This window comes from Pelodiscus sinensis, chromosome Z, assembly GCF_052426305.1.
Source record: "Pelodiscus sinensis isolate ZL-2025 chromosome Z, ASM5242630v1, whole genome shotgun sequence".
Taxonomy (NCBI): domain Eukaryota; kingdom Metazoa; phylum Chordata; order Testudines; family Trionychidae; genus Pelodiscus; species Pelodiscus sinensis.
The window spans coordinates 11,864,635-11,885,744 of record NC_143085.1 but is presented as its reverse complement, the minus strand read 5'-3'; the positions used below and the strand labels follow the sequence as shown (position 1 = coordinate 11,885,744).

Here is a 21,110-nt window from a genome sequence, read left to right as displayed (position 1 = left end):
AGCCCACGAACTGCATCTGGCTGCTTTCTTTTTATATTCAAGTGGTGGCTCAGGCAGCAGGATCCTATTTAAATGGCTCACCACTTAGTTGCAGCACTACACTGTCAGTGGCCGGAGTCTGAGAGCCTTTTTAAACATTTGCAGCAACCCCAGGTGGCTCCAGGCAACACAGTAGCAGTGGAGCCAGGAGCTGTGCGCCCTTTGCTGTGTTTTTAATTCAAAGCATCTGTCACCACACAGCTCCTGGGGAAGGCTAGTTCCCAGCTCCACTCCTTCTGACTAGGTCCCCCGCCCCTTCTAGGGGTGGAGCTGGCCCGTGACCATGTACCACAATTCATTAAGTGGCCCCCCTGCAAAAATTATTGCCCACCCCATCTTATAGCATTCCAAAATCTGTGGCGGGAGGAAGGGTTTGTTCTAGGCGCCATACTCCCCTCCAGAGAGCCCTGTACACCTGGTGTCTAGTGTATGATGAGCCCTTTTCAAACACTCAGGAAGTGCTGTCTGTCCTCTGAGAATCTCACAATATAAGTAGATTGTAGGTGGGGAAGGAGAAGAACATTATGACAAGGTGCATATAAGACACCTCAATTTGCAGTAGTGGGGGCATGGCAGAGGGTTTAAATATAGGCAGGGTCAGGGCCTTGCAGATGAGCTCAGTGCGGTCCTATTCAATGTTTCCTCTAATTTTTTCCATCCACATGCAGAATAAATTTTGGCATGTGCACCGAGGCATGTGCAGATGTGCACCACCAATAGAAACATATGCTATGGGCAGCTGCAGGCACTCCCCTGTCTGCTGGGTTGCACCTGAATCTCTCTTGGTCAGCAGCCCAAGTGCTTAGTTTACAACACTGATCCTATTATGAAGTCACAGAGAGGACTGGGTAGGAATGGAATCAGACAAATGGAGTGCCAATGCTGGGAGCACTGGCAGAGAGGGAGGAATCTGAGATGAGGCAAAACTTGGCAAGACAATATAAGCAAGGAAGGCTTGAGTTCTGTCAAGTTTCATAAGGTACTTGCTGAATTAGCCTAGAGATAAAGGGGAGGAAAAAGATGGATCAGTCACTAAAAAGGCATCAGGGATCCAAGACTATTCTGAAAGGAGGAGAGACTGAAACACATTTCTATTTTGAGGGCCCAGGACACAGAACAATGAGATATTGATAAGGCAAGGAAAGGGGGGAGCAGGGAGAAAATGGAGCTAAGGAAGTGGTAGGATCCCTGGGATATGGGGACAGATTAGAAGTAGAAGACCTTCAAGTCAGATGTGGGGGGGAAAGGGTATTTGAGGGGTAGAGCTCAGCAGATTTTGTTAATTTTCTCTTTGCACAAATTGGCAAGATCCTGTGTAGAGACAGAGGATGGAATTGAGCCAAAGACTGCAGAAAAGTGACTGGACTGTGAGCATGGGATGCAGGGAGGAGCTGAAGTATTGGTTTTGGACAGGGAGGGGCCTGGGCTGATGCAGGAGAGAAAACACCTATTGTGGAAGAGGTCTGTGAGGTCATGAGACTCCCACCAATGGTGTTCAGGAGCACAGTCAGGGAAGTGGGTGCATGTGACATGGGTAAGGAATGGGGTCCCTAGCCTCTGTTTGTCAGAGGGTGGAGATGGATGGCAGGGGAGAAATCACTTAATCACTTAATCATTACCAGTTCGGTTCACTCCCTCTGGGGCACCTGGCATTGGCCACTGTCAGCAGACAGGACACTGGGTTGAATGGATCTTTGGTCTGACCCAGTATGGCCGTTCTTATGTAAACCAAGGACAGATGTGAACACAGCGAAAACAACACTCAGCTGTGGACTGAGTGAGCTGAAGGCAGCTGGGAAGTCAAGGGCATCAATAGACTGTGGGTTCCAGAAGACTCAGGTGGGCATGTCAACACAGACCAGTGAGAGGTTGTATCACTGCCTGTCCTGTAACCCTGAGTGCCTTAAAAAGCTCTGCTGCTGTAGCTATCTGTCTGGAAGCACCTAATCAGCAGAAAAGAATGGTTCGAGAGAAGCACCCCACTATTAACAGTTTAGGAGGAAATCAGGCTGAGACCTGCCATCAGACCCCAGAGCATAAAGAACCACTTCTCTCTCCTACTGGGAACCACAGAGCCCCTTGGAATGGAAGAAGAGCCCTCTGCCTTTGCTGAGGGTGCTCGAGGCGTGGGTTATAAACCCTGATTCTGGTGCACTCTCACTCCTCCCCTTCCATAAAAGCTTTCTGAAGCTCCTCCAGGATCAGCAGTTTATCTGGGCATTTGGGGGCTATAGTTTTGGGGTTTCATCAGTCAGGCTTGGGGGAGGTGGGTTTGAAGCCCCTATGCCAGGGCAATTAAAGACTATGTACTTCTGAGTTTTTGAACATGAAGGGTAAGTTTCCTCTGCAAGAAAATTTGCCTTTCCACCCACCCGCCTCCCTACATTAAACCAAAGGCAGCTATTTCTTTTGATCAAGCTGCGAGTTTCTATCTTTTGCATTTTTCCATACAAGGAACAAAGGGTCACTCAGGGACTTAACAGCAGCCAACAAAACAGCAAGAAATAAAGGACATTCTTCATTACACAGTATGGTGTCCAGCTGTGGAATTCACGGCCACACAAAGTCCTCCTCCCTGATTTGAAAACAGGGCTGTGTAATTCTGAGCAAAAATGGCGGTAGTCATGCATGATTAAATGGGTTTAATCCACCTCCTGCTTTAGGTCATGGAATTGATCATGCAGAGTCCAGGAAGAGAACTTTTCCCCATCCCCGCCCTGCATCTCCAGCATGGCAGATACATGAAAGAGAGGTTCACCTTCTGCTGAAGAATTAAGACAAACATTCAGCAGTGGAAGGACACCCATGCCAGACTTGATGGTCTGACCCAGTATAGCTGTTTCCATGGCTTCAATGCTCAATAGGAGTGAGGTACCTGAGTTCCTATTCTGGCACCACTTCAGTGCACAACCTACCCCACCCCTGCTGCCAGAGCCTGTAGGTTTGCTGTCAGCATTCCCTGGGCATCTCTGGCATATACCCTACTGCCTTTCCGTGGGTATCCAGGTACCTTTCTCCAAATTAAGCCCTAGAATGATTCAAAAAATGAGCAGGACAGAGGCTCAGCTGACCAAGTCAGGTGTGGGCACTGATTTGGTAGGCATGTTCAGAGGCTTCTTATTGTAATCAGGCCCCTCAGGTGAGTTCACACAAAATGGTAGAGCAGGAGGAGTTTTAGCCCCATTGGGATGTGGGAGATCCTTGGTTCAATTCCCTTCTCTGCCTGAGGGGGAGAAAGGATTGGAAAAGAGATCTGTCACTTTTCAGCTGAGTCCCTTAATCACTGAAATATGTGGGTTGTGAAATGGAGAATTGCTTGGCCTCTTCTGTTGAAGCTGTTCCAGTATGGATAGATAATTAAAAAGAATGACTGAAACAGGAGTGCATGTCCTGGATCGCCCACAGCCTCAGTGAGGCTATGTCTACACTGCCGGCTTTTTGCACAAGAACAGCTGTTCTTGCACAAAAACTTGCCGGGTGTCTACACTTCACGGGTGTTCTTGCTCAAGTAAATTTACAGTACAGCGTCAGAAAACAGGGCTTCTTCCAGAAGAGTTATTCCTCTCCCCACGAGGAATAAGCCCTGTTGCGCAAGAGCTCTTCCACAAGAAGGCAGTGTAGACAGGCAACATAATTTTCTTGCGCGAGAAACCCCTATGGCTAAAATAGCATCAGAGCTTTCTTGCGCAAGAGAGCGTCCACACTGCCATGGACGCTCTTGTGCAAAAGCACATCTCTCGCACAAAAACACATGGCAGTGTAGACGCGCTCTTGTGGAAGACCTTTTGCACAAGAACTCTTGCGCAAAACAGTTCTTGCGCAAGAAGCCTGCAGTTTAGACATAGCCTGAGTGTACTAACAACTGGTTTATAGTTAGGCCTGCTGACACGGTGGGAGGGAGACAAAGGGGGCAACTCCCCAGGGACCAGTGATTCAAAGGGGCCCAGGACTCTGGCTACTGCTGTCATAGCCAGGGGCAGATGAGGATATTGCGGGGCCCAGGGCAGCACAATTTTGCGGGGCCCCCCCTTTGACACTGCACATGCGCGGTGGCACCACACACATGTGTGGGGCTTCTTGAAGTGCGGGGCCCGAGGCGGCCACCCCACTCACCCTGCCCTATATCCGCCCCGGTCATAGCCACCGCATCACCCGGAGCCCTGAGCAACTTGAGCCCTTTAAATTGCCACGGGAGCAGCATGCTTTGGGTGGCTTGGAGAAGCAGGGGGTTCTGTGCGGTATGCTCCAGGCAGCACTGGCGGGAGGCGGGACACAGTCCTGGTGGCACTGAAGACTGGCTGCCCTTGGCCTTGTCTCTTCCTCCTGTGGCGTCATCCCTTCCAGAGTATGGAACTGCCACCCCACCTTACCCACAGCTTAGCAAGGCTGCCAGCTCCCCCATTTATAGCATCATTCTTTTGCTTGTTCTTTCTCTCTCTCAGGATGCTGTTTCCATGTTGACTCACTGGAAGAGATGGATGGTGAACTTCTTTCATGTGACTGTAACTGGCAGCTTCAGTAACTGTTAGTTATAATGTCTATCAAACGTGCCAGACTTCACCAATTTAAAAGTCTCTGACTGTGAGCAAATTTCTTTGCAGAATTCTGAGTGAACTTCACTGACTCATTCAGTTCACGTCAATTCACAGTGAAGGGAGGGGGTGGGGAGAGGATTGTGAAGGGCAAACAGGGATTTTCATATTTACACAAATGAAATATAATTATTGGCAATCAATGTGGTTTCGTGGGAAAATAGTTCTTGTGACATAAGTTTGAAAATTGTCCTTTAGAAAGAGTATCGCTTAACTGATAAAGGAAACAGGCTTGATGTAATTAATACTGCATTCGGCATTTCATTGTAAAACTATCAAAAGCACATATAAAAATGTTCTGAAAACAGGCTAAATGAGGGATGTCATAGGCCAAACATAAGCAAGACATAGCCTTAGAATGTGTGACAACAAAGTGCCCCTGCCTAGTGCTTTTATTTATTTTCCACTTTTGGAAAGCTGTGAAACATGAACCTTCCCTCCCCCCATCAGCTGTGCAGCTTAGTGGTCAGGCAGGGGACAACTAGACATCCACCTTTCTTCTATAGCGCCATCCTGCTGGCCTGGGCCCTTCTTTTGCAGCTCAGCCCTCCAGCTGGGCCACATAGTCTAGCCCCTGCTCCCCCTCCCCCCGCTTTTGAAAAGAACTCTACTAACAAAGATGTTTTTGTGCCCATATGGGCTTCAGGACTTTTGCCTTAGCTCTGGCAGGAGGGCCTTTTCCAGCTGCCTTTCCCACCAATGGGTAAACAACTACTGTTATCCCTCTGTTAGGGATTGGTAGGGAAGCCCAGGCCCATACCCTCCACCAGACTCCAGTACAGGGCCCCAGGGGGGGCAGCTCAGTTATGACTTTGGAGGGCTCAGTAGCTGCCTCCCTAGATCACTTGTTACCTGAAACAAAAGACAGGACTATGTAGCACTTTAAAGACTAACAAGATGGTTTATTAGGTGAGGAGCTGTCCTGGGCCAGACCCACTTCCTCAGATCAAATAGTGGAAGAAAATTGGCACAACCATATACAGGCAGTCCCCGGGTTACGTACAAGATAGGGACTGTAGGTTTGTTCTTAAGTTGAATCTGTATGTAAGTCGGAACTGGCGTCCAGATTCAGCCGCTGCTGAAACTGATCAGTTTCAACAGTGGCTGAATCTGGACGCCAGTTCTGACTTACATACAGATTCAACTTAAGAACCCCAGGCGTCCCCAAGTCAGCTGCTGCTGAAACTAATCAGCGGCTGATTCCAGGAAGCCCGGGGCAGGGGCTTCCTGTAGTCAGCCACTGGTCAGCAGAGCAGCTGGGGTGCTGCTGGATTGGCCCAGTGGCACCCAGAGCGGTGCTATGGGACCAACCGGCAGCACCCCAGCTGCTGTACCACAGGCGTCCGGAGCAAAGCCGCGGAGCACAGGGGCAGCGGGACAGCCCATACGCGCTGTGGCTGTCCTGCTGCCCTCGGGCTCTGTGGCTTTGCTCTGATTTGCTCCCCGTCCCCCTGGTCTGCAGACCAGGGGGATGGGGAGCAAAGCGGCGGAACATGCGGGCAGTGGACAGCCCAGATGCGTCTGGGCTGTCCGCTGGCCGCGTGCTCCGCCGCTTTGCTCTGCTCTGCTCTGCTCCCCGTCCCCCTGGTCTGGAGACCAGGGGGTCGGGGAGCAGAGCAGAGCAAAGCCACAGAGCACGCAGCCAGCGGACAGCCCAGACGCATCTGGGCTGTCCATTGCCTGCATGTTCCGCCGCTTTGCTCCCCATCCCCCTGGTCTGCAGATGTGGCAGGGGGAAAATGTCCCTGCCAGCCTTCTGTCCAAGAAAAACAGAAAATACCAGACATTTTACATGTCAGATATTTTCTGTTTTTTTTTTAACCGGACAGAAGACGCAATTACTGGACTCTCTGGGTGAAAACCGGCCACCCTAGTCACAGATGCTCTTCAGAGTATTTCCACATAAACCATTATGACAGAAAAGATTTCAGAATGAAAGATAAAAGCCTGAGTATCTGTTTTTTTAAGGCCATACTACAAAGTAGCCTTCACGATGGCCAGTGAGTTCCCTGTAGAGGAGGCCTCTGCACTGTTGGGGATCGGGCAAGGGCAGCTCTGAGGCCTTCCATGATAGTTATACACTTATCCCAGGGTAACAAGGAGAGGGCTGTGTGGTTTTGGGGGTGCAGCAGGGGCAGAGAGGAAGGAAATGGTGGAGTGGAACTGCCCTTGATGTCGGGCTAGTTATTAGTGTATTGTTGCTATATTATTCTCTACTGTTTCATATTTTTCCCTAACACCATGTTGAACAAGTTGCAGAGTAGAATAGGTTCCTTTGAGACTCTGGAGCTGGAGGAGCTTGTAACCATGATAACAGTGCTGGACAGCATGATAACAGTGCATACTCACCCACCCCCTGCTGCGTCACCCGAGCTGCATCAGGGCTGACATGTCAACTGATTTGGAGAGATACAGCCATTCCTAGCCCTTGCCACTGACTCAGAGCATCGCTCACTGCTTTTGCACCACAGGCTGCTCTGAGGCAGAGGGGTAAATGCAGAAATTGGTGGATGTTGAGGTGACATGCATCTATTCAGAAGTGAATAGGCAGGAGGTGTTCTACGATGGAGTGTTTTGATTTCTAGATTTCCAGCACAAGGTATTATTTCACACATTAACTCTAATATGAAATAGACTTGACATGACTTTGGAACATGTCTGCCTGGCGGAGCTCTTAGCAACAAGGCTGTGTTGACATTACCTTGTGACTAAGAGTCAGCGTGTGTGAACACTGTAATACTTCCACCTCTTATGGGGGAATCACTTTGTCGGCAGGAGAGCGCTTCTGCCAACAAAGCAGCGTTAACACTTTCACTTGCCACAGCAAAACTTTGTCATTTCTGGGGGAGGAGGGTGCATTAAGCACCTGTGAAGAACAAAAGTTTTGTTGATCAAGGGCAAGCATAGACATACCATTTTAGACCTGGATTCTCATTCTCCTAAGAGATGTAAATTTTTTATTTTCTTTTGTTGTAAAAGGAATTGGATGTTGCCATGGTTACAGAGCTAGCTGCAGCTTTGCCCCCTTTCTGGTCTCTCTGAGCACATCTCCCTCAAGTACTAGGCTCTGGGGAATCTCAGAATTCTCCCACTTAAGCCAGGTGTGGGTATACTACTCCATCACCAACCACTTATGTGCCCTACAAGCTCATGTAGAGACTATCCAGTTAAGTTACAAGAACAGAATTGGCCCAGCTAACAAACCCTCAAAAGCCTAAGTCAAGTGTTGTCTGATTCCTCTTCAAAGAGCCTGTCCTTATTTAAGTCACACAACCTTCCTTTCTCCCACTGGATTCTGTATCAGGTGGGTGCAGTAATGCCTTGCCTCACCCTCTTCAAACCAACGTAGGGGCTTCCTAGGAGGTCAGACTGGAACCATTAAGGCTAGTGGGCTTGACCCTGTCTCTTAACAGCCCATAAGTGGAAGCTGTTGGGCGACTATTAGACAGAGCCATCTCCTTCTCCCATCCCTGCCCTGTGGCTATGCCTTAACTGCAAAGGCCTGTTCTGGTATTGAGAAGGTAACTCCAGTGGAGATGAGATGCAGCTGTTTTTATCTTGATAGAGTTAGCCAAGATCCATTTGGAGTACAGCCTGACCAACTACCTGGAGTTAAGTACTACTGTGTCTTGTCTCCATGCTGACCTTACAACAAGATGGCTGTCTTGAGCTAGCTATTTGATGTAAAAACACACTTTTTGTAATAAAAGCATTGCCTAGATGCGTAGGCTCTGCTAGCCAGATGGACCTCCCAGAGGAAATATACAACCCTATCTCTGGTACAGAAACAGCATGCAAGCATTGGATCCAGATACAGTGTTGTTACTGCTTTTGACCCAAGTGGTTAGCCAATAATTAGGGTCTAGCGGATTATTTTCCTGAGCATATGCAATTGATGCAGTCAGGTATTTCTTGGATGCAATCCTGTTTATATACAAAGAATGCACACAGTCCTGTTTCCCAGAACACAGTAGGAATCAAACAGATGAAGACAGATTCTCTGCTCATGGTGCCAAGCCTTTTTACAGCTAGCTCTTTAATCTTTTCTGAGGGTCAGGATAAAAGTCCTTCTCTGGCTGTGGCTAGGGCAATTTGAGACCACTGCAACTGGAAACCATTGCTCCTGATTCTTGCACCATTGAGAACAGCCTCTCTCGATCTTCTTTGGAACCCCTGTTCAGGTAGTTGAAGGCTGCGAGCAAATTTTTCCTCACTCTTCTCTTCTGAGGTCTAAATAAGCCAAAATCCCTCAGCCTCTCCTCATAAGTCATGTGCTCCAGCCCCCGAATCATGAATGTTGCCCTCCTCTGGACAATCTCCAGTGTATCCACATCTTTCTGCAAACTTTCTGAGGGTGCAATCCATCCCCTCATCCAGGTCATAAATAAAGATGTTCAAGAAAACCAGACCAGAACTGACTCTGGGAGCACTCCGTTTGATCCCGACTGCCAACCAGACATAAAGCCATTGATCACTACCCATTGAGCCTAGTAATCTAGCCAGTTTTCTAGCCACCTTACAGTCCATTTACCCATCCAGACTTCTTTAATTTGCTGGCAAGAATACTGTGGGAGACTGAATAAGAAGTTTTGCTAAAGTCAAGGTATATCACATCCATCAACTTCCCCATGCCCACAGAGCCTCATCATAGAAGGCAATCAGGTTGATCAGGCATGACTTGCCCTTAGTGAATCCATGTTGATCGTTCCTGACCTCTTTCCTCTCTTCCACGTGCTTCAAACCCCAATTCACCAGAAAGCTTATGCCCTAATAAATCTGTTAGTCTCCAATGTGCCACAAGACTCCTCAAAGTTTGCAGATTCAGAATAACATGGTTACTACCCCTGAGATGCACCATTGAATAACTCATCTCTACCTTTTTAATAATCCTTTCAGCCTCAGTTTTTAGGGTCAGCCACCCTGAAAACCTTGTTCCACGAGGCGTACAGCTAGTTCGGATTAGGAAGCCTAATCCGAACTAGCTAGTCCGTGCCGCGTGTAGCTGTGCGGCACGGAGTCTGAACTAGCCGGCATTTAAAAATGGCGCCGGCCAGCTTCATGCAAATGAAGCCCGGGAAATTCAAATCCCGGGCTTCATTTGCAACTCCGTATGACTACATTACCCCCCCTAGTTCGAACTAGGGGGGTAATGTAGACATACCCTCACAGTGTACAGGTGAAGCTGATATAGTTAAGATAATGTAAGCAATGCACTGTCGCCTTAACTGTTATTGGCCTTCAGGATCCATCCCACAGTGCAGTAAAATCGATATAAGTGATCCTGGTGAGAATTTTCACCGATGACACAAGGAGCAAAGTGTAGACATGCACAAATGACATAACTTTGGCAATCATATGCCAATGGCAGTTAGGTTGGCTTAATTTTGTAGTATAGATGGCTTAAGATATGCAACTATGTGTCTCTGTGGACAAAGAAGGGGCCTTGTGAGCAAATGTGTGGGAATATGTACTTCCCTATCAGCTGAATTAACCAGCACAGCAACAAATTTATGCCACTATTCAATACTACACTACAATGGTTCTTAAGGTGGCCCTCAAAACATTTCAAGCAGAGGTGTGAGCCCTTTTGGAAATCTATTGTCTGTATATACAGTAGAATTCTGTTCCTTGAGTTTTCAGTGTAAGTCTTTCTAGACCCATTGCACATAGTCAGGGATCTGTGGACCATAGGTTGAGAACCACTGCTATACAAGACTAGAGGGCCTATATGGCACTAGCAAGGGAGTCAGCTGCCTTTACAGGCCCCTGGTGGAGGCACCTGGCTCTTTGTTCCCAACTCAGCCCCTGACAATGTGGCTCACCTCCCTCTCCCCCCACAGTCTTCTGGCTTCATCCCACCCCCTCCTCTCTATTGCATCCTGGGTCCACTTCATGCCTTCCCCATCCTGGAAACTCACTGCTTCACCCTACCCTGCACCACACTGGGTGCTTCTAGGACAGCCACTTAGGCAGGGAGCAGTATTCCCTCTTGCTGAGCCCTTCTGGAGTCTGGGGATCCATGGTGACTGTGTCCAGAATGGAAACAGCTCTATTCTGATGAAGGAAAATTAAATTTCAAAGAAATAAGAGGTTTATAAACACCACATTTCTTAACATTTTAAATCCCTTTGGCTTGGTGTAGATGTACTTGGATTGCATTCCAGCATATTTTAAGCTCTTCTTAAACTTACTATAAAGAGGTTCTTAAGCTTAATGTGATTGCGATCTAACGTCTTGGAATTTTTTAAGCAGTCACATATGACTGTACTTCTGTTTACTCCGTAGCAATGAGGGCTAACTTCTGTTGGGCCAACAAAGGTGGAACTTTTGTGCTGAAGACCAGGACTCTTGTCATGTAAGACCCAACATTGTTGGGAAGTAGAAATCCATTCTCTCTCATGGCAAAGCAACTGCCTTGGACAAATGAGCTAACCTGACAATTGGAGAAGTTTTTAAAGATACTAAAAAAAGTAGCTTAAGCAATTTCTTTATATTATTTGCAAATGTCAGTATTGTGCCATTCTCAGAATACCACCTACAAGCATTCAAAAATCATGAATCAGATCCCCCAGATGATGAGGTCTGATAAAAATTATTAATATTTAAAAATGGAGAGACTAAACAACTAAAGACTATGTGCTAACTATGTGTGTAACATTACCCATTTGATCTTGTAATTAGCTGTGACACTGTCAATTCTGTTCCCATACCTGAAGAAGAGCTCTGTGTGGCTCAAAACTTATCTCTCTCACCAAGTGAGATGCTGGGCCAATAAATGTTATCACCTCATGCAGCCTGTGTCTCTAATGAGCTCATAAAATGAGGGTTACAGGAGTCAGAGTAGGAAGTCCTCCAGCTGGATATTATTTTGACATTATGCTGAAATAACTGCCTGTAGTGCAGATGCATACGGTGTTATTTCAGAATAACATCAGTTATTCCAAAATAATGCTGCTGTGTAGACATAGCCTCAATGGGCAGTTCATGTATGAGGGTAAATCAAATGGCAAATTTACTTAGATTTTGAATTTCTGTCTTTCAAATCAAGGCTGGATTCTTATCTTTGGCCCAAGCTGCAACTGATGCCCTGGTGAGTTTTTCTATCTCTAATTTACTGAGATTTGAGTTTTTCACTGCACTCTAAACCCTCCCTCTCTGCACTTTGAAAGGTTTTATACAATTCATTGCATGGGAGTGGAAATGAAATGGAATGTTCTGCGGCTTAACTGCCCTGTAATCCTCTGTGTAGGAGCAGAGAATTAAAATTCTCTGAAACAGCCTCCCTATGGAGTACCTCGGCATGCCTGACCTAGATTCATATGCAGCTATTCTGACAAACATTGACGACTAGATGAACAATGAACAGCAGTCACCTGGCTTTGGTTTGGAGAAGCATCCTCCCATGGTGCACCAAGCAGGGGGAGAGAATCACAGCAGGAATAGAAAGGAAGCCAACTAGTAGATGCTGCAGCCCAGTCTTCAGGTGGGACAGACCATTACGGCTTAAAATGAGCAATCGGCTCACCAGGATGTCTGGTATAACCTTTCATGGTACACTGGCTGATCATGCCAGCAGGGGTGCTAGGTTGCCTTCATAACCTATGTTAAATGGAAAAAACTCAATTAAAAAGTAATACAAGCAATACATTCACATACATACTTTATTTTTAAGTCACCCTTTTCCTTCACACAACCACACAACCACGGGCTAGGCTACACAAATTCACAAGTTAAAGGTACTTCCCTTACATGAAATAATGGCTCACAAGTCATGTTCGATTATGCACCATGAGTCTTTTTGTAAACTGATGAACATATTGGGGAATGGAGCCTCCACATGAGATTTATTTCCAGCTGTCAACAGTTAAATTCACATGGGGAATTTCAGTCACCCAGAGAATCCCTGGGATTCACAAAGTCAGAGTAAGGCACCCAAGGCTTGCTCTTCAGTCAAGGAAGGAACAGAGAAGCAGGCATTTGCACCAATCCCAAAATGTATTGATAGCCTGAGGTTGGACTACACAGGATTACAGCCACGGCCCACCAAAGACTCTGTGTGGTATTTAAGAGCCTATTTCCTACTGATTTTGTTGAAAATCCTGCTATCAGTGGAGACTTCAGTGGAGAGTGGCTTAGATCCCTCTGAAGTGTGGGGCAGTACCTTTTCAGTAACAACAATGCACGCAAACTGAGTTTAATTTCCAAAATATTTGTTTTGCTTCAGTGTTTCTATAACAAATTCCCAGAGTAACCCTGTTATCTATCATTATGTATTACAGCAGATGCCCCACTGGGCTAAGCACTGTACAAACATCTATCACAGCGAGTCTCTGCCCAAAGAAATACAAATCAGAGACAACAATCTAAACCAAGGGTGGTGAACTTCCAGCCTGCAAGCCAGATCTATCCACCTGTTTAATTTGATCTGGCCCATGGCAAGTCTCTGCACCGTGGGTGGGAAGGCCTAAGCCTTGGAGTTGGAACCGTGAGCTCTTCCATTGCAAAGGGAAGGTTGGATGCCAGGCTGCTCGGCTGTCCACGAGGACCTTGGGCATAGGGAAGGATGGTCAGGGAAGCTCTGAGGCTGTGTGCCTGTCCCTGCAGCTCCCATTGGCTGGGAACCAGCATCCCTCTAATTTTTTCCATCCCTGAGCAGAATTAATTTTCTTATATGCATCAACATGGAGGTACGTGTGACACATCGCCTTCTGATGGTGCACTCAACAAAAATTCACGCAGTGGGAGTGGGACCAAGGGGCTTTGACTGTGGGAGAGGGCTGAGGCTTAGGGCACAGGGTTGGAATGCAGGAGTATGAGGGTCCTGGCTAGGGGTGTAGGCTCTGGGGCAGAGCTGGGGATGAGAGTTTGTGCTGCATGAGGGTGCTCAGGGCTGGGGTTGACTCAAGGCAAAGCAGTGGTGTGGTGCTCAGGCTTACTTGGGCAGCTCCATGCTGGGGCTGGCAGGGATGGGCTCTTCCCTGCTGGCCCTGGCATCTTTAGGGCTTGGAGAGAGATCCCTCCTTGCTGCACTCTGAGTCTCTGCACGGGGCTTCATGAGAAGCTGCACAAGCTATGCAGCTGACAGTGAATTATGCAGGGAAGCACAGGAGCTGAGGGGACTGTGCAGTGCTGACCTGGGATGTATCACACAGAAAAGGACCTGGGGATTACAGTGGATGAGAAGCTGGATATGAGTCAGCAATGTGCCCTGATAGCCAAGAAGGCTAATGGCATATCAGGGTGCATTAGGAGGAGCATTGCCAGCAGATTTTGGGAAGTGATTATTCCCCTTTACTCAGCACTGGTGAGGTCACATCTGGAGTACTGTGTCCAATTCTGGCCCCCTCTCGCCCATTACAGAAAGGATGTGTTTGCACTGGAGAAAGTCCAGCGCAGGGTGACCAAAATGCTTAGGGGGCTAGAGCACACAACCTACGAGGACAGACTATGGGATTTGGGCTTATTTAATCTATAGAAGAGAAGAGTGAGGGGGGATTTGAGAGCAGCCTTCAACTATCTGAAGGGAGGTTCCAAAGACTATGGGAGAGGCTGTTCTCACTAATGACAGATGGCAGAACAAGGAACAATGGTCTCAAGTTGTGGGGGGAGAGGTCCAGGTTGGATATTAGGAAAAACTATTTCCCTAGGAGGGTGGTGAAGCACTGGGATGGGTTCCCTAAGGAGTTGGTGAAATCTCCATCCCTAAATGTTTCTAAGTCCCGGCTTGACAAAGCCCTGGCTGGGATGATTTAACTGGGGTTGGTCTTACTTTGGGCAAGGGGCTGGCCTCAATGATCTCCTGAGGTCTCTTCCTCCCCTATGATTCTATGACCATGGGATGCTGTTCCAAGCACAAGGATTGCTAGGAAGAGATGGGATCCACCTAGTGAAGAGAGGAAAAAGCATCTTCACAGGCAGACGTGCAAACCTAGTGAGGATGGCTTTAAATTATGTTCATCGGGGAACTGTGACCTAAGCCCTGAGGTAAGTGAGGAAGTGGGTTCCTGGGAAGAAACACAAGGAAGAAGGTGCAACAGAGGAAGACCCCTGATTTGTACTGAGACAGTAAGGCAATCACCTAATTAAGTGAGGTGTCTGTACATGAATGCAAGAAGCCTGGGAAACAAGCACAACAAATAGGAAATCTTGGCACAATCAAAGAACTATGATGTGATTGAAATAATGGATATTTGGTGGGATGACTCACGTGATTGGAGCACTGTAAGGGAAGGATATAAACTGTTCAGGAAGGACAGGTGGGAGGGAAAAGATGGAGGAGTTGCACTGTATGTACGGCTACGTCTACACTGAACAGTTATTTGGAATAAGCTATTCCTGAACAGTTCTTCCGAATAGCTTATTTTGAAATAGCACGTCTACACAGCAGGGAAGCCCCAAAATTAGCGTGAGGTATTGGCCATTGTCAGAAGACAGAATATTGGCTAAATGGATCTTTGTTCTGACCCAGTATGGCTGTTTTTACATTCTTATGCTGTATCCGTGCACATGTGAAATACAGGCTGCATAGGGCACCCAAAAATTTGCCAACATTTTCAGGTGCCCCATGGAGCTGTTTGTGCTTCTGCCTACCCTCTTCTCCCCCCTCCCTCATGTGCTCCTTTTGGCCAGCAGTCAGCCACTAACTGAGGGCTCTGTCCTGACAGACTGGGAGTGGAGAGGAGCCCTCAGCCTCTGCAGATCTGTGGGCCTGAAGGATCTGATCTGAGGAAGTGGGTCTGGCCCACGAAAGCTCATCATCTAATAAACCATCTTGTTAGTCTTTAAAGTGCTACATAGTCCTGTATTTTGCTTCCGCTACACCAGACTAATACGGCTACATTTCTATCACTATTCATATGTAGCTGACCTTTGAATGAGTAAAGTGGGTCTTTTGGACACAGTTGCCCTTTGTTATCACAAAACAAAGTGCTCAGTATATTGCTATCTCTAGCAGATGGGTGAGGCGATAAAAAAGCTATCTAGTCTGTGGAGTGAGGAGTTACACTGCCATGCAGTTCAGCAAACCACGGTTACTCATAAACAAAGCCAGGATGATCACCCAGCCTGACACATCACCAGGGGCAGAAAGCAAAGAGCATGTGCAAAGAAACGGTGGCTCTCCTGGAGGCCAAGGCACAGTGTGATGTAGGGCTATGTCAGGTTCAGTAACATGACAGAGCCAGAGCCCCAATCTCCAGAGAGCAAACAGCCTTGCTATCTCCAGATATAACTTCAGTTAACAAGTTGTAGAATCCCACCCTATAGCTATGTTGACCATACGTCCCGATTTTTCCGGGACTATCCCAAATTTAAATACTCTGGGCCAATGCCCCATCAAGTAGTGAAATGTCCCAGAAAGCCTTGCTGGGGCTTCCCGTATGGGAAGAAGCAAGAAATGGTACGGTGCCACTGCTCCTCACATAGTTCAGCAGCCTCCTCCCTCTCCTCCCCGGCAGGGCAAGTAAGGTAGCCGGGCTGGCTTCTGGTGGCATGCAGCCCCTCCCTTCCTCCTTCCCACAGGACCACCTCTGCCACATGGGGTCCTGCTCTGGCGACACTGCCTCCTCCTCCGGGACACCTTGGAGCCCCAGCAGGAGCCATGCAGTGTCCGGCCAGGGTGCTGCAGGATGGGGCATGTTCGAGCTTGGCAGGTGCTGGGATGGCAGCAGAGGCTGCCTGCAATGCTGTTTTTAGTACCGCAGCCCAGGAGTCAAGCGGCAGCCACACAAGGTGCGTTCCAGCCGGGGCAGCCTCACTGCCACAGGCCTCATGTGGCTGCCGCTTGACTCCAGCTGGAGCCGGGCAACCCACAGGAACTGGGACTGCAGTCCTAAAAACAGCACTTTGGGCGACCTCTGCTGCAGTCTTGGCATGCGGTCCTGCCCTGGGAGCAGCTGGGGTTGGGACCACAGTAATAAAAATAACATTGCAGCCCGGTTGCAGCAAACTTCTTTCCACATGAAAGGCAGAAGGTGAGGGAAGGGCAGGGGGAGAACTAAGGCGAAGGTGGGTGAGGAGAGGAAGGGGCTTGTGCTGAGGGGAGGGGGACAGGGCAAGAGAAGAAAAGGGCAAGCACAAAGGGGCAGGGTGGAGGAGAGATAAATGCCAGGGAGCCCAGAAGAGACAATTAGGAAAAGGGCAGGAAGGGATAGGGGAGGGAAGGTGTCAATCAGGATGTGAGAAGGAAGGGGACAGGGTGATGCTGGAAGAGAGGAGGGACAGTGAGGGCAAGAGAGAGGGAGAGGAGAGGAAAGGAGGGGGTGCTCAGCTACACACCATACTCAAATACCAAAAAACACACACACACTGCCCCCTCTGCTTAACTCCACACCAACTCTATGCCACTTCACCCTCAAACAAACCCAACAATTCTTCCATACTATACGCTGTCCCCAAACTCACATGGATCCCTCTCCCCCTTCAGGTATAAATCACTCCCTACAATACACATAAGCATACAACTTCCCCTCTCACCTATACACCCAAAACCACATGTACAACTCTCCTCCCTCAGCTACACACAATCCTCCAGAACACACATAGATACCTCCCCTGAAGGCTAACTACCCCAAAAAACACAAGCAACCCTCCTACCTCATATACACCTCCAAGAGCAAACATAAACCTATTCCTGGAGCTATAAACAATCCACCAGAACCACATGCAAAACAACCCTCTGCTGAGCACCCTGGACAGACCCTGGACTTCAGGAAAACAGACTTTGACTCCCTCAGGGAACTGAAGGGCAGGATCCTTTGGGTTGCTAACATGAAGGAATCCAGGAGAGTTGGCTGTACTTTAAAGCAGCCTTATTGAAATCGTAGGAACAAACCAACCGAATGCGCAGTAAGGAAAGCAAATATGGTAGGTGACCCAACCAGCTTGGTTTAATGGTGAAATCACTGGTGAGTTTAAATACAAAAAGGACGCTTTCATAAAGTGGAAAATTGGACAGATGACTAGGGAGGAGTATAAATATATTGCTCAAAAATGCAGGGGAGTTATCAGGAAGGCCAACGCACAATTGGAAATGCAGCTAGCAAGGCATGTGAAGGGTAACAAGAAAGGTTTCTACAGACATGTTAGCAATAGGTCTGAGAAGGTGTGAGACCCTCAGTGGATGAGGGAGGTAATGGAGGCTGTGTCTAGACTGTAGGGTTTTTTCAAAAAAAGTAGCCTTTTCAAAAAAACTTCACCTGCGTCTAGACTACAGTCGCGTTCTTTCGAAATTATATCGAAAGAACGCAGCTTTTCTTTCGATGGCGGTAATCCTCATTTCATGAGGAATAACGCCTTTTTTCGAAAGTGTTCTCTCAAAAAAAGGTGTTCTTGAATGGCTTTTTCGAAACAGAGCATCCAGACTGCCTGGATGCTCTCTTTCGAAAAAGTGGCTCACTTTTTCGAAAGAAGAGGTTGTAGTCTAGACGCTTTCTTTCAAAAGAGGCTTTTTTGAAAGATTCTTTCAAAAAAGCCTCTTTCGAAAGAGGCTTGCAGTCTAGACGTAGCCCTAGTGATAGATGATGTGGAAAAAGCTGAAATACTCAGTGCTTTTTTCTCTCTCTCTCTTTTTGCCTCTGTCATCACAGACAAGGTCAACTCCCAGACTACTGCACTAGGCAACGCAGTATGAGAAGGAGGTTGGCTGCCCATGGTGGAGAAGGAACAGGTTAAGAACTGTTTAGAAAAGTTGGACATACACCCATGGGGTTGGTCTAATGCACCTGAGGGTGCTGAGGGAGATGGCTGACATTGCAGAGCCATTGGCCAATATCTTTGAAAACTTGTGGCGATGGGGGCAGGCCCCAGACAATTGGAAAAAAGAAAATGTAGTGCCCATCTTTAAAAGGGGAAGAAGGACAATCCAGGTAACTACAGACCGGTCAGCCTGACCTCAGTCCCTGAAAAAATCATGAAGGGGATTCTCAAGGAATCAATTCTGAAGAACTTGGAAGAGAGGAAAGTGATCAGGAACATTCAACATGGATTCACCAGGGGCAAGTCATGCCTGACCAACCTGATTGCCTTCTCTGACAAGGTAACTGGCCCTGTGGACATGGGGAAGATGGTGGATGCGATGTACCTTGACTTTAGCAAAGCTTTTGATATGGTCTCCCAAAGTATTCTTGCCAGTAAGTTAAGGAAATATAGATAGGATAAATGGACTGTAAGGTGGCTAGAAAACTGGCTAGATAGTCAAGTTCAACAGTAATGATCAATGGCTTGATATCTGGTTGGTGGTTGGTATCAAGTGGAGTGTCACAAGGGTCGGGGTCTAGGGCTAGTTTTGTTCAACATTTTCATTAATGACCTGCATAAGGGGATAGATGCATCCTCAGCAAGTTCACAGATGATACTAAGCTAGGGGGAGAGGTAGATACACTTGAGGATAGGAAGACGGTCCAGAGTGACCTAGACAAATTGGAAGACTGGGCCAAAAGAAATCTGATGAGGTTCAACAAAGAAAAGTGCAGGGTTCTGCATCTGGGACAGAAGAATCCCAAACACTGTTACAGGCTGGGGACTGACTAGATAAACAGCAGTTGGTGAAGTACTGGGATGGGTTACCTAAGGAGGCGGTAGAATCTCTATCTCCAGAGGTTTTTACATCCCATATTGGCAAGGCCCTGGCTGGAATGCTTGAGTTGGGATTGGTCCTGCTTTGGGTAGGGGTTGGACTCAATGACCTCCTGAGGTGTCTTCCGACCCTAGGATTCTATAATTAACATAATCCAATGGATGGAAGATGAAACTAGACAAATTCATAGTAGAAATAAAGTGCAAAATTTTAAGGAAGGTAATTATAGGAACAAAAGGGAGTTACTCACCTCGTGCAGTAACGAGTGTTCTTCGAGATGTGTGTCCCTGTGGGTGCTCCACTGTAGGGTGAAGGGTCGCCCTGAGCCTCAGATCGGAGCTTTGTATAGCAGTTTCCCCTGTTGAGCCACGCATGCCCAGGAGGCGTCTCAAGCCCTTCCCGCCTCCTGAGGAGCGCGGCTCAACCCCCTCCCTTTCAGTTCCTCGTCTCCGCCCGAGTAATTTTGACTCCGAGCAGAGGGGAGGCAAGGAGGGTCATGGAGCACCCACGGGGACACACATCTCAAAGAACACTCGATACTGCACGAGGTGAGTAACTCCCTTTTCTTCTTCGAGTAGTGTCCCCTTGGGTGCTCCACTGTAGGTGACTACAAAGCAGTATCCAGTATATGGCTGGAGGGAGCTAGAGTCAATGTTTGGCAGTGGTGGAGAGCACTGCCGTGGCAACTGCTGAGTCACTCTTAAGTTGTGGAAGAATAGCGTAATGTTTAGCAAAAGTATGGTCTGAAGACCATGTTGCTGCCCGGTAAATGTCTCTTAAGGGGACATTGCCCAGAAAGGCTGTAGAAGCAGCCGTGGCTCGAGTAGAATGCGCTCATGGTGGGCGTAGCAGCGGTCTATTGCCCAGAGAGTGGCACTTAATTATGCATGTCGATATCCACTTTGAGATTCGTTGAGATGATATTGGTGTCCCTTTGGATCATTCAGCAATGGAGATAAAAAGTCTTTCAGATTTACGAAATGGTTTTGTTCTTTCTAGGAAGAAGGCCAGAGCCCTCCGGATGTCCAGAGTGTGCAGGCTGGCATCTGTCTGCGAAGAAAGTGGTTTTGGGAAAAAGGTAGGTAACACGATTGGTTCGTTGAGATGGAATTCTGTACAGACCTTTGGCAAAAACGTGGGGTGGGGTCTAAGTATGACCTTATCCTTTGTGAAAACTGTGTAAGGAGGCTCTGACATTAATGCTCCGAGTTCGCTCACCCTCCTGACGGAGGTGATGGTTAAGAGGAAACAGACCTTCATAAAAAGGAAAGGAAGTGGTACTGTTGCGGGAGGTCTGGTGAGGCAGTTCAAAACAAGATTTAGGTCCCACAAAGGGGGTGGGGCCCTATGTGGTGGGTACACATTCTGGAGTCCCTTGAGGAATCTTTTTGTAATAGGATGGTTAAAAATGGAGAAGCCATCTACTGACGTATGAAATGCTGCTATTGCAGAGAGGTGTACTCTTAGGGAGGAGATTGACAGTCCTGATGCTTTAAGGTCCAGAATGTAGTCGAGGATGGCATCTAGTGGTGAGGCACGGGGCTCCACTTTGGCTCGGTGACACCAGTAACAGAAACGTGTCCATTTCTGTTGGTAAGTTTTCTGAGTAGACTGTCTCCTGCTGTGGAGGAGGACGTCTTTTACTCGCTGGGAGTAGCGATCTTCTACCTCTGAGAACCAGAGAGAAGCCATGCCTGAAGATGCAGGGTATTGAGTTGTGGATGCAATATCCTGCCGTCATCCTGAGATAGTAGGTCTATCCGGTACGGTAGTGGGTAGGGAGGCTGGACCGCTAGCCTGTGAAGGTATGGGTACCAGGTTTGGCGAGACCATGATAGCGCAATCAGGATGACTAGGGCTTTGTCTCTCAGGATCTTGCGCAGGACTCTTGGGATGAGCGGCAT

General features: G+C 47.8%; 1 protein-coding gene and 1 long non-coding RNA gene across 2 annotated transcripts in view; one reads left to right on the top strand and one right to left on the bottom strand.

Annotated features, from left to right (window-relative positions):
* AIFM3 (AIF family member 3) overlaps nt 1-21,110 on the bottom strand; it is a 105,777-nt gene that overhangs the window by 73,365 nt on the left and 11,302 nt on the right. Inside the window, exon 2 of the mRNA XM_075898215.2 lies at nt 12,005-12,230. Within this exon, the coding sequence (XP_075754330.1) occupies nt 12,005-12,035 (31 nt within the window). The 5' untranslated portion in view covers nt 12,036-12,230. The remainder of the gene's footprint in view (nt 1-12,004; nt 12,231-21,110) is intronic.
* On the top strand, nt 912-12,017 carry LOC112545163 (uncharacterized). The gene is made up of 3 exons (XR_003088598.3): nt 912-1,018; nt 11,680-11,721; nt 11,881-12,017. It is a non-coding gene; the product is annotated as an uncharacterized LOC112545163 (long non-coding RNA).